Raw genomic sequence first — 13,057 nt, forward strand, 5'->3', positions numbered from 1 at the left:
CCCAGGGGACAGGGGCTAGCACTCAGGGTACTCTGGGTTCGCACTCACCCAGCGGACAGTGAGCTCAAGGCCAATCAAGCGAAAAGAAGAGCCTCGCAGATCACAGCCATTCACCACACTCAGGCCTGCTAGGCTGGAGGGATCTGGGCCTAAACAAAGAGATCCTACTTTCACTTTCTGTCATTCCTTCCCCCCCCCCACATTTCTTTCAATCCTGAAACCAAGCCCATCCCGTCCCTGTCCCAGTTTTTTTCTTGTGCACTAGGCTGTAGCTAATACGTAGCGTAGCAACTAGCATATTCCTGACCACTCGCCAATAACGCACCTGTGGCCTGGGGCACAAGTCTTCTCTGTCAATATTGTAGTGTAAACACAGGAGATATTAACACTGAAATTGATCAGAGTACCGACATACAAAAAGGTGTAAAATCCAATTATGGTCACTGTCACACAGACTATCAGTTGTTTGAGTCAGTGACTGCAAAACCCTAATTTAACTGGTGGCTGGTAGCTTACTGATAAACAGTTTATAGTCCATTCTCTATTTATAACATATGATCATACACAAGTCTTAACTTCCTTCTATTCACTTTTGTCTTTATGTTTATTTCCAAATTTCAACAAGCAGTGCAATCATTACTGCTATTTAGCAGTAACATAAAGCATATTAAGCCCATAAGTAATCCATGTTAAGGTTAAGGTGAGGGGTTAATTTTTCCACAGAACTCAAATGTTTGTAAAGCTGCAAGAAGGTTCAATAAAATTGAATAAATATGTCAACATTTTACACAATAGTTACATTGTAAGATTATAAGAAATAATGTACCATGTCATGTTCAAATACAGGGGAAACTGAAATATTTCTGATCTATAAAAGAACACTATCTGCTTTCAAGATTTCCTTTTATTATTTTGTTTTGTGTGAACGACAGAGAAATGATCACATTCACTCACAAATGCAGCCCAGAGGTTAACCAAACCGCGCAAACAGTATTTTGGATGCTGGGCATCCTTGTTTACGTTTTTGGTGTGTGATATTGTATGAAGATTGTTATTGGATTCAGACATAAGAACATGTAACAGAAAAATAAACAGTCTTGCTCCAGGTTTATGTTGAGAACGAATGCAGTTGTTTCTTCTACATTCTTTTGTTCAAATAATATCATTATTCCCTCATTTTTTTCATCCTTTCAAATATTGCACGTCTAGATCCAGTTGTACGTGATGACATGAACAACTACATAAGTCAGTACTACAGCGAAGCAAGCAGTGGTGAGTGCCTATCATCCTTAACTTTACACCACTTCATGAACCTGTACACCAATATGACTTCTAGTTACTCTGCTAGTCCAGTTTTTTTTTGTTATTATATCATGTTACAGGAAGAAAAACATTCTTTGCTCACACAGTTGGCCATATATTATGTAAAAATTTAAATGCAAACTCAAATCCTACTTTATTCAAATTGGGTTCTGCCAGGCAAAATCTTAATTTTGTGCTTGTGATCGCCGCTGACTCCACTACTTCTCAAACAGCCATGTTTGGGAAAACGAATGAAACTTAGCATGAATGTATAATTTATCATAACCATTACCTACATTCACAGTTTTCTAAAGTTTATTCTCAATGATAACAGGAAGTAACCTATCCTGCACCTGTCATTTTTGGTTTTGTCTATCTTTCTCTAAAGATGCCGGGGCTTCTGGTTTAGGTGCCCGGGTCATCACCACAGCAGCTATTGATGTTCATCTCCCCACCAACCCAAATCCCATTCAATCCAACTCGATACTGACTATGGACCATGTGGGCAGTGCTGTAAGTGATGCCTCAACCAGCATATCGCGGTCCAGTGGCAGCCTGACGGCCCGTCCACACAGCCTGAGCAGCCACACGCCAGGTTCATCTGTGACAGACTGCAGCAGCAGCACAGCTCATGACCTCAGTCTGAGCTATAGCTCCCATCGCTGCTGCCTTCCCTCCTTTCCAGTCCAGGACCACTGCAGGGACCCTAGTGTAGTGGTGCAGGAACTCCTCTCCTCCCTCTCTGAGGACTCCTGTCTTGCTCAAAAGGGCATGGCTGTGGACCCTGTGAACCTTAAGTTTCCAAGTCCTACCAGCTCGGAAAAAGCCAGCCCTGAGCTGGACAACAGAATAAACATCTTTAACTGCAGGAACCAGGAGGAGAGGAGAGGCCGGGGGAGGGGCTGTGTGTTGTTGCAGACTAAGCCGCTGATTCACCTGCAGGGCAGCACCACTGAGCCATCCCTGGAGGAGAAGTACCGGCTCCTGGGTCCAGCTGACACACCTCTGGGGCACATGCCTGATACATAAGCTAAATTCACACAGAAACAGAAGTGTATTTTTCGTTTTAACTGCCGACCTGTTTGACTTAAATCTGAACCCTTGTGGCAGGTAACCCTCGTTAAAGAGACCACATAGGATTTTCAAGTTGGATTTCTCCCTACGCTTCGTAAATTCAATCTTAGCTAATCCAGAACAAGCTTGAGCAATTAGCCTTCCGCTAACACTGATGCTCCTTAACTTCACGTGCTCAGAAGTCGATTGCAGGAAAGAGAAAAATGACTCTTCTGTCCTTTGCCATACTGTCCAACCCAACTTGTTACACCCATATGGATTTTTGAATCACAAATGCCCCGATATAGCACAACAAAGAGTGACATGTCCCATTAAGAGGGAGTTTATTGTGTTTTTGGACACAGTCGTTATCAGGAATTCCCACTTTGAATAGGTCCTAAAAGCACTGAACTTTACATGAATTAAAACCAGCAAGGGAGCCGTTCAAGCCTTTTCTGAATAAATACTTCTAAACAGTGTTGCAAACCAAGACAATGTGTTCTGCTTTTGGAATGTTAAGCAGTTAAAGTATTTTTTTTTTATAACCCATCTTTCTTCTTACCTTTTTTTCTTTTCATTAGTGTGATCCAGTTCAAACATAAATCTTGCTGTTTTTTGTTCAAACAGCCACAGGGTACAAAGGACTGGCTTTGATTTGCCTTTCTATCAGTTATTGTTTGATTTGAATATCCTCAAAGTTTAATGAATATAATTTTTGTTTTAGTTGTTGAATAAAAGGTGAGTATGGTACATTTGCGTGGGTGGTATGAAGGCTAAATGACTGGACTCTTCACATGAAACTAGCCTGGAGTGCTTGTAGCATGAACCTTTAAAAGATACTATGTGGCCTAAATGGCAAGCAAATCCTTTGCACTTTAATGTTTACAGACACTTTTGTAAACTTGATATGGAGGAAGTTATTGCCAAATGCCGGTGTTGTCATTTGAATGAAAATAGCAAAAATAAAAGTTAGTATTTCCTTAACCCCTGTCAGTTTACTGACTCTAACATATTATGTGTCATGATTTCAAAATACTGAAGATACTAGAGAAGTATTATAAAACACACATAACATACAGGCCCCTCCTAATTACTGTAATGCACACCATTATTTAATCACCATGATATATTATTATATGCATATTGAAAAACCTAAATTATTTAAGGTTATTAACATTAGAAGACCTGTCACAGCAACTGCTAATTGATCAAGTCATTGTAAGTGCGTCGTGAGAGGAATCACCCCCCCTCCCCCCTCCCCCCCCATTACCCTCTTGTATCATTAATTTAGAAGATAAACTGCTGTACCATTTTGTTGCTTGTCAAGTGTTTATAAGTATCCTGAGAATGTTTTAATTGTTAATAACTATATGGCTGCAATTAAGCTATCAACACAAGTTGATTGCTTAATTGTGAATACTGATTAGATAATTAGTAGTTGTAAGTTAGTCTGGTGATATTTTGTGACAGCCTTATTTTTAATGTACCCAGTGTAGACTAACTGAACCATAACAGATACTGTAGTGTTCCATAATAGGATCATTTCAGTATTAGTCTAGCGATGGGCTACGAGGCTTTATGTGGGACACTCTCTGGCCTCAGAGAATATTTTGTTTGGATTGCTTGCTTAGGCCACACTAAGGCGAGATTTACATCAACTTTTTAGTAAAGAAGACAATGACTTCCCTCCTTACTTTCTAAACTAAACCTTTAGATTATGGGAGGTGCATGGCACAAAACAGCAACAGCATTCATGAAAAATTACTATGAAAAATGCTAATTTTCTATCTTTATCTGATTGGACTTTTTCCTATCTTGTTTTCATGATTACAATGACATTGGTCATATCATATATACAAAAGGTCACATTTTAGGACTGGGACAACAGCTAATCTAAAACACAATCATCAGTTAAAACTTGATTTGAAGAGGAACCAGTGGTACATGTTTTTTTTTTATTTATTTTTTTATGGGTAACAGTCTGGTAACTTTGATCTTTGTCTTAGATTCTTACTCTTGTCTTGGTTAAAAAATGCAAACAGACTCTTCATTAAAATATTATATTGAAAACTACAAAATTGCAGGAGAACAATTGTTTACATTAGATTAATTTTCATATTATATCTTATACAACCTGGCCCTCTTTCATCAATTCATTAATTCAAAACAAAACACATAATTAATTTCCTCTGTAACAATACATTATATTCAAAGCTTATCCCAAAGTCATTTATATGTCGCAACAACACCAAACAGAACAAAAGACCTCCTAAATACATTTAATCATGTGTCTTTGGATTTAACTATTATTGTGATTATCCTTCAAAGAGGAGAGTACGTTTTATATTTAAATTATTACATATTTAACAAATGATCGTTTCTTCAAAGCTTGAGTAATCTCTTGTACAGTCTAAACATATGTATTCATTTTGCAAAACTAAACTTTGAAATGTAATAAAAACAACTCATTCCAAATGAAAAATCAGAACCCAAACCAGACATTTTAATGATGTAACACTGGTGTTAAGAATCCTTAAGACTTATTTTCTTATAACATTACGCAATTATTATTTTGTTTATTGAGCAGTTGACAGTGTCGTGTTTTTTAACTCCAGATGTAAGTTGAGAACTCGTGTTTTTTGTTTTTTTTCCAGCTTTCATCCATCACATCGATGTAGTTTATGTAAACAACAAAGCCTATCTCATGTGCCATGGACCAAGTAAATAAATAATGACCTGCTTGGCTCCTGACACACACAAAGGAATCTTGTTGAATACGGGTGCCAAAACTTGGCTTAGTGTCAGGGCTATTTTGGTATTCATTAATGTCTGAAGTGGACTTGTGGTTCCTCTATTCTGAACCCTTTCTATTTCATCCTGCCATCTGAAAGAGGAGAAAAACTTACAGCTCCAGCCTGAGCAGTGTCAATGTTCAGGCAAATTAATTTTTATGAAACAAAGTATTCTGTAGAGGGGTTAAGTTTTCTCAGACTCATGGACAAAACACAGTTTCCTTCATGACAAAAGGACAAATGAAAAGTGTGCCTCAATGATTTATATGAACCCAATTTGTCAATACGTATCATAAAGAGACAGGCTGAGTTAAGTGTGTAACTTTGACAGGTGGGGGAAACAGAGCAGACCTTAAGAAGTAAATTGCTTTTGGGACCTCTCTGATTCACCCAGACATACAGACGCTGTCACACTCACCAGCAGCTAAGTGAATTAACAGTGACCATTAGACACTTAATAATTAAAGCATTTTAATATTGGCACAGAGAAAGTCACTTTAACTGCATTAACTTTACATGATCATTGTTTTCTATCTCATGAACTGAAGGAACATGGACCAGTAATTATTTAATTAATTAACCATTAATGTTTGAGGCCAAATGAACCCACAGTAACCAGGTGTGATGCCAAGGATATGCGACAGCTATGGGCTAACAGCCACTGGGACACTCTCTGGCCTCAGAGTATATTTTGTTTAGATTGCTAGCTTAGGCCACGCTAAGGCGAGATTTACATCGACTTTTTAGTAAAATAAGACAATGACTTCCCTCCTTACTTTCTTTCTTAGAAATAACTAACGTCTTTAGAAAAAAAAACTGTAGGTGTCCCTGCAGGCATGAAAAGCTGAAATATTTCATTTCTTTAATAGAATAAAATAAATCTAAACTCGCTGCTTGATAATTTTCTGAAACATAAATGTAAACCTTGTTGAATTTCTTTAAACAATTAAGATACAGGTGTTTGTCACTGATGTTCCATCTTAATTCAATCGTGTTAATACATTTTTAAATCACTGTCCAACTTTGACGGAGCATGTGAAAAAAGTTGTCCCTAATCAACTCAAAATGATAAAAAAAAACATGAAACATCTTTACAACTGAAGATAAATCAAACCTTTAGTCATTGTTGTTTCTTTGTGTCTATTTCACATACAGTGCGTCATGTCAGACAACTAAATGACTATATGTTCTACATAAAGTCCTTAATGCACATGTTTGATGCTGGCCTTGGCCTTTTTAGATGTGATTGGGTTCACACGATGAAGAGAGAAATGTTCTTCCATATTTTTAATAAGGTTTTTTTTCTATGGGTTCATATTGGCTCAATGCAAATCTGTGTGTCCAAATATGTGGCTGATATCGATGATTTTTTAATATTACTCTATTTTTTAAAAGATATTTTGAGTTACATAGGACAGCTGAAGAGCGATAGGAAAAGCTGGGAGAATAGAGTGATGGATGAAATGCAACAAAGGGTTGAGGTTGAATTTGAACCCGAGAGCACTGTGACAGACTACATAAACACTACACTACCAGCGCCCTATTTAATCTACTTTTGAAGAACTACGTCACGGTACAGGAGCACCTGATTGTCTGAAGGTTCTTCCCATGCCACCTACGGAGCTGGTAAAGATTGAAAAAAGAAGGATGTTAAAGGTGAGTAAAGTATGAAATGTTGCTTTGTATCTCCATTGATTGCAACATTTGTCTGGCTGTGTCTGATCACACCAAATCAAACTCCAAGCAGTGTTTCAAAGATAAAGTAGACCCATCATAGTTTTCTTTGTTTTCCATTCAAATCAAAATACAACCAGTTAGTAACAGAACTTTTAAATATCTACTATGAGCTCTGATGTTTTCATTGTTTGTGCAAAGAGGCATCTATGATTCACACATAAGTGGATTTGTTTGTGAACATTGTTTCTTTTTAGAGTGGATGGAGGAGATTTTGAACGCTGCCATATGGCTCAGAGCAGCTGGTTCTATGTTAAAAAGGGTCAATCTCAACCTCATTGAGAACAAATAGATGTGGGGAGCATGTCTGCATTACTGCTGCGGTCTGACAGATTCAGAACACGTCTCACACACAACGCTCTTTCAAGAAGATCTGAAGCAGAGAGAAAAATACAAATAAATTATACATCAGACTTTAAAAAGCTTCTCAGGTTCTCTTTTTCAAACATACTTCTTAAGTGCACACGATCCAGAGGTTCGCCTGGTGGAAGGAACCCACTTAGGAGACGGTCGTCATGGCTACAGCATTTACATAAAAAAAAAGAAAAATCCCCCTTTTTTCTTCCCCTCAGATGCTTGTTCTGGGACTTTTGATAAAAGTGGGTCACAACAACAGAAAGTAAGAAAACTGGAAACAAGACCCACTGAGTGACCAAGCTTAATCGCCTCAGCCCTCTCGAGATATATGATATCAATTATTAAATCTGATTCTACTAAATGCAAATTATATGTCTTATTGCTAATAAAATGAACACACTTAAAGCTATGAACAGTAATTAAGTAAGAAATAAATTGTCAAGTTTAATTTGTCTGCTCTGAAGTTTCTTGGGCCTTTTTCCTTTTTGTTTAAGAATAGAAGAAAAGAGATTCTGATCATTCCTCTGGTTGCCTGTGCATATGTTAAAAGCAATCAGACAAAGGTTTATCGTAGTTAGTCATCTGATAAACATGAAGACACAGCCGTGATATTCCATTGGGATATAAGACGCAACATCACAGTGCTCCAAAGAACAGCATAAAGTAATCTACACAACATCAAAATGAATTCAGTTTTTTCAAAATTCAAGTGTGTAGTTATGCATGACTTGTTACATTGAGGCTCAATTAGAAAACACTTTGAGTAAAAAGCTCAACTCTTCAGGGAACTGGCTGATTTACAGTTTGTTCAACCTTATTCCAAATCCATGTGCATTTTCATTTCCAATGTCTTGTTTCTGCAACCAATTTATAAACAGCCTGTCCAAACATTTACTGGCGTTTCTATCACAGCTTTTGAGATGTAAGTACATTCACTTAAAATTAAATATTTAAACTCCAACAAACTAATATTTCATTCTGAACATTTATTACTAGTCTCAGCCTGTGACTCACGTGGTCTGGTCGTTGTACCTAACCCACAATTTTAAAAGACATAAACATGTCAAGCCTCTTCTTGTAAAAAGCTTAATAGATATTTCAAGTTCAACACAACATGATATTTACCAAGAAAAATATAATAACTGAAACCAAAATTTACTCAGTTTGGTTTGATCTGACTTCCATTGGTCCTTCATTACAGTTAAATGCTAAATTGCTCCAGATGCTTCATCCTGCATGGTAACACTTTTTGTTCAAATAGAAAGTGTCTATTGAAATAGTAATGGTAACTGCCTTTACATTTTTATTGTTCATTAGATACTCATATCGGGTGGGGCAGGCAGACCTTTTTCTTATGTCTTTTAATCTCCCTGTAGTTTTCAGATAACATAATAAATACTTTCAGGGCCCTAGTGCAGACGCTGACATTAGCTGTTATGAATCCAGTAGTCTTCTTCTGACGGTGCAGCCTAGGCTAAATCACAGTGTCCCGGCCAGAGCTCAGGGTGTCTGCCAGCGCGTGCTGGGGCCCTGCAACATTTCCATCTGGTGTCTGGGGAGTCGCACATCAATTGCTCTCAGCTAAATGCACTCACATATGAATATTTCAGTACAATTTAATGTTTCAGCTACAGCCCCAGAGGAGCAGAGCATCAATTTGTGAACACAGTTCTCCTGGAGTTAAAAGCAAGGCCGGATAATACAGTATGAAAGGCCCTGTCAATCTAGGAGGCCTTTATTTTTTTCACTTGAGAGAAGAAAAAAAAAAAAAAGAAAAACCCTTGCTGCCTCTCAAAGTTTCATCAGGAAAGAAGCCAACTGAGGCAGCAGAAGGCAGATTTTGGTTCACCACAGTCACTGGTCGATTTGGCAAGATCGGTCAGTTTTCCCAAAGCTCTGCTTGTCTGCTATTTGGTCTCCACATGCTCACACACAGTCTCTCTCTCTCTCTCTCTCACTCACACACACACAGCTGGTGGAGGGAGCAGGTCAGGGAGTCGTGCACCTGCTGTCCTGTTAATAAAATACCCCAAAGTGATGCTGAAACCTCTTCCTTCACACAGCAAGGCTTCCCTCAGGTGTGAGAACACGAGTGCAGAACAAAACAGGCAGATTGTGACACAACTGGATTGAACAGCTGGTCACTACACACTATACGGTGCAACACACGACACAGACTACAACCATGGCAGTTCAACACAGGCAAGAATTCATTTTGGGTTGAGCTCCATCTTAAAATGAATAACAAATTCATTTGTTTATAGCTTTTCTGATCAAAACATTTCAAAACTCAATGTCAGAAAATGTTTGAAATCTGCAAGAAAATTTCATATAACCAAAAATCAGTTATTCAAATAGCATTTTTCCATGATTTACCAGATCCATTCCAGCTCATAAATCATTTCACCCTACAACAAGAAAAAGCAGAGAATGGTCTATAGCTTTACCTGAAACTGTTAAACAGCTTATTATTTATATTTCATTTCAAGGAATTAAAAATCCTTCAAAATTGTTTAAATGCATTAATAATGGCATCATGTAATATTCATGAAACATATAATAAATTATTAAATTGTATTGTTAAATTGTAAAATTATCAAAACGTCAAAAATAAATAAGTTCAAAAGCAGGACAAGAGAAGGATGCTGCATCAAATCTGTTACATTGACGCTGTAGATTTTATTTAAGTGGTCTGCTGTTTTGTTAACCCAAGAAAAAGTGGATAAACATCCTCTTTTGCCACAAACCATGACTATAATTTAGCCTTATCTGACGTTAATACAATAGCTTACAGTAAAACACAGCAGTGAAACAGGATTAAGGGTGTCTCTGTCTGTTTCTCAAATTTGAGGGAAAAAAAGAAGAGGTTTATTGTTTTAAGTTTCATCTGTGTGAGAACAGAGACGCAGCCCCCTCCTGTAAGTGACACAGCGTCTTGTTAAAGCTGCTGATAAGCAACAAGAAGACGCTCTGCTCTGATGAGAGCAGCTGATAGTAAAATACAAGCTGTGCATTTGTAAAATAAAACACTTGGCTGACAGTTACACTAATAAGGCAATAATGGCACAGGTTCTTCAGCCCAACAATGCACAACTGCCCCAGGGTAGCGATCAAAAATTAATACTAATTATCATGTGAATACTGCATTAACTCTGAAGAATAATGAATTATAAATCTGCAACATGGTTCTCCTCTCAGGGCGGCCTTGCTCACAAGATGATGTGACTTTTTTCTTTTTTGAGCGACTGTAGCAAAACTAAATAACCTCTCGTACATATCGTCACTGTTGTTATGTACAAAAACACTTCATTCTAAACTGTAGTAATCTCTTAAAATCAACACTTGGTCTCTTTGTCTTTAAGGTTATAACAAGGTTGTTTCTGTAAACACGTGTTTTTTTAACTTGATTACTCGTACTTATTTCTCATTTGGCTGACTCAAGACATATAAGTGGCTCAAAGCACTTTGAGCCAACTCCCTATTGGTCCTGGTAAATCCTCAGAGCTTTAAATCAGAAATTAACTACATTTCAAGGGGTTCATAGGTTTCCCAGTGTCTCTGAAATGGGCTAAAATATATGCATTAATATGTTCAATGTGCAAAAATTAAACTGCACATTTACCACATGAATACTCATTCTCCTTATATTGCAGTAGCATGGAGAGAGTAGGTCATATTTTCATCGGAGTGGCTGTTTTAATAGGTTGTCTCAGTGCTTTCAACAGATTCATGTTTCAAGTATTATGCTATAAGGTGAACATCTTTGCTGTAAATTATTTTACAGCTCAAAATAAAACATCTAATTTGAATTAAATCTACTAACTTAAACCTGTTTAAGTTATTTAGTCTCCCTAGATTTATCCTGATACAACATGTATAGATCCTTCGGTGGGAGACAAACAAACACATTGTGTGTGTTATTAATGACATGCAGGAGCAACACTCGTGTGTCTGCCCTGAAAGTCAGATAGGATAAGGATAAGGATAAACTGTATTGGCAGAGACAGAGGCAGCATCTCCAACAGCTGACTCCCTGACTTCATTTAAGCCAAAGTGCAGAGGAAACAGTAAAACTCTCCCATTAAATGGTATTTATAAAGGTAACCATGTTTACATGTGAATGTTTAAAATACCATAACAAAAACAAATTCCAAACAATATCCTTCCAAAAACGTTCCCTAAGAACCAGAGGAAATACACAGATAAATGGCAGAATACCGGCAGCATTCAGTTTGTCAGCCAGCTCATCGGGCAGCTTGAAGTTGAATAGTGTTGACCAGGACTCAACCTGAATCAAGATTAAAACTTTTTTTTTCACAGAGCACTGATGCAAAGTTTAAATCCTGATTCACGCTGAGGCCAAACAGTGCATTTTCTTGATCTGCTGTTGCCACAACTGGTATCAGATTAAAAACAAAGAATTTCTTAGCCAGGTGCATTTACGTCTCCAATTTGGCTTATAAAAGGTTTTTAATTATGGTATGAAGTACATTATGAAATAAAAGCAGTTCTCTTAAAATCAATATGAGAGTCACTGTCAGGAAATTGTGAATCCTTTTTTTTTTTTTTTAAAGATTTCAGTGAAGTATAGTTTTGCATTTTTTGCATATTTAATACATAATCAGGCATAATGGTCATTATAAGCCTGTCCACCATTTGGGGTTGGCGTAAGTGAGCAGTCTCATCAGATCTATCAAAATGATTGTAAATATTCAGATACTGTGACTTAAAGTCAATTTTCAAACAATATAAGGCTTTTTCAGTTCAAATTATTATTTGACACAAACTGGACGGAAACGTTAATTAAGTGAAAATTAATAACAAAAGTGCAAACCTGCACAATTTAAAACAATTATTGAAAATTGTCACAACAGGAAAGTGAATCAGCCGAGTCATAATTGACAGCTCATCCATTAATAGGTGCTGCATCATGAGGTTTGTTACCTCAGCAACAAGATCACGCATCGCATAAAAAATCCCAAAGCCACTCAAAAACAAACCCAGTGCTGTAAACTAAATTTGTTTCGTGGTTCCTTCTTTTGTACTTTTTGTGAAAGGAAAATCAATCAACGATGCTCCAACAGACACAAACAAATTGGTGAAACCTTGGCTGAATCAGGCTTGGGAGTCTGAAGCATTCGGCACAATAAATAAGTGATATGTCTGACAATGAAGGCAAATTGCCATAGAACCCTAAAACATTCAGGAGACACCGAGTCACAGTGAAAAGTTCAGCAATGATGCCTGAGAAAGCCCCCACTGAATTCCAAACAGAACATTTCGCCCTTGCCAAAGTTTAAGTGGATGATTTCAGTCACACATATATATTTCATGAGGGTAATGGGCCCCATCAAATTGTGATTAGAGATTCTTCTGGGAGGCTTTTATGCCAGACTGACAGCTAGGAAGGCTACAGCTTGATGTAGACGTCATTAACAGGTCACAGACTATAACTCTGCATTAGATGTATTTCTTGTCACTGTTAATTGAATATATAAAGTCATAAAATTAACCCTTGACCTGCAGCAACATCCAAACAATGAGTGCCTGAATCCATAAATAAGAATGGGTGACAAGAATTTTTCAAAAAAGTTTAGTAAATGATTAAGTAGATCTTACGTGACGCATGCTGCCGTTTGCATATATAAAGTTTTGACTATGATCATGATAAGTTACGCTGATATGGCTTTTGAATGATCTTGAAAGCCCCCGGAAACCTAAATCTCAGAGCCCCTCAACAAGTTAAATTAGGCTTCCTGTACATGTAAAATAAACATCAAAAAGTGTTCGAAATTAGTTCAAATCAAAAAACTAAATAT

General features: G+C 37.3%; 1 protein-coding gene across 1 annotated transcript in view; it reads left to right on the forward strand.

Annotated features, from left to right (window-relative positions):
• LOC306820897 (transmembrane protein 266-like) overlaps positions 1-3,378 on the forward strand; it is a 46,230-nt gene extending 42,852 nt beyond the window's left edge. The window contains exons 10-11 of the mRNA XM_079338963.1: positions 1,210-1,272; positions 1,691-3,378. Of these exons, the coding sequence (XP_079195089.1) occupies positions 1,210-1,272; positions 1,691-2,331 (704 nt within the window). The 3' untranslated portion in view covers positions 2,332-3,378. The remainder of the gene's footprint in view (positions 1-1,209; positions 1,273-1,690) is intronic.
• Positions 3,379-13,057: the final 9,679 nt, after the last annotated feature.

Source organism: Symphodus melops, assembly GCF_947650265.1.
Source record: "Symphodus melops genome assembly, chromosome: 3".
In the NCBI taxonomy this organism is placed as follows: domain Eukaryota; kingdom Metazoa; phylum Chordata; class Actinopteri; order Labriformes; family Labridae; genus Symphodus; species Symphodus melops.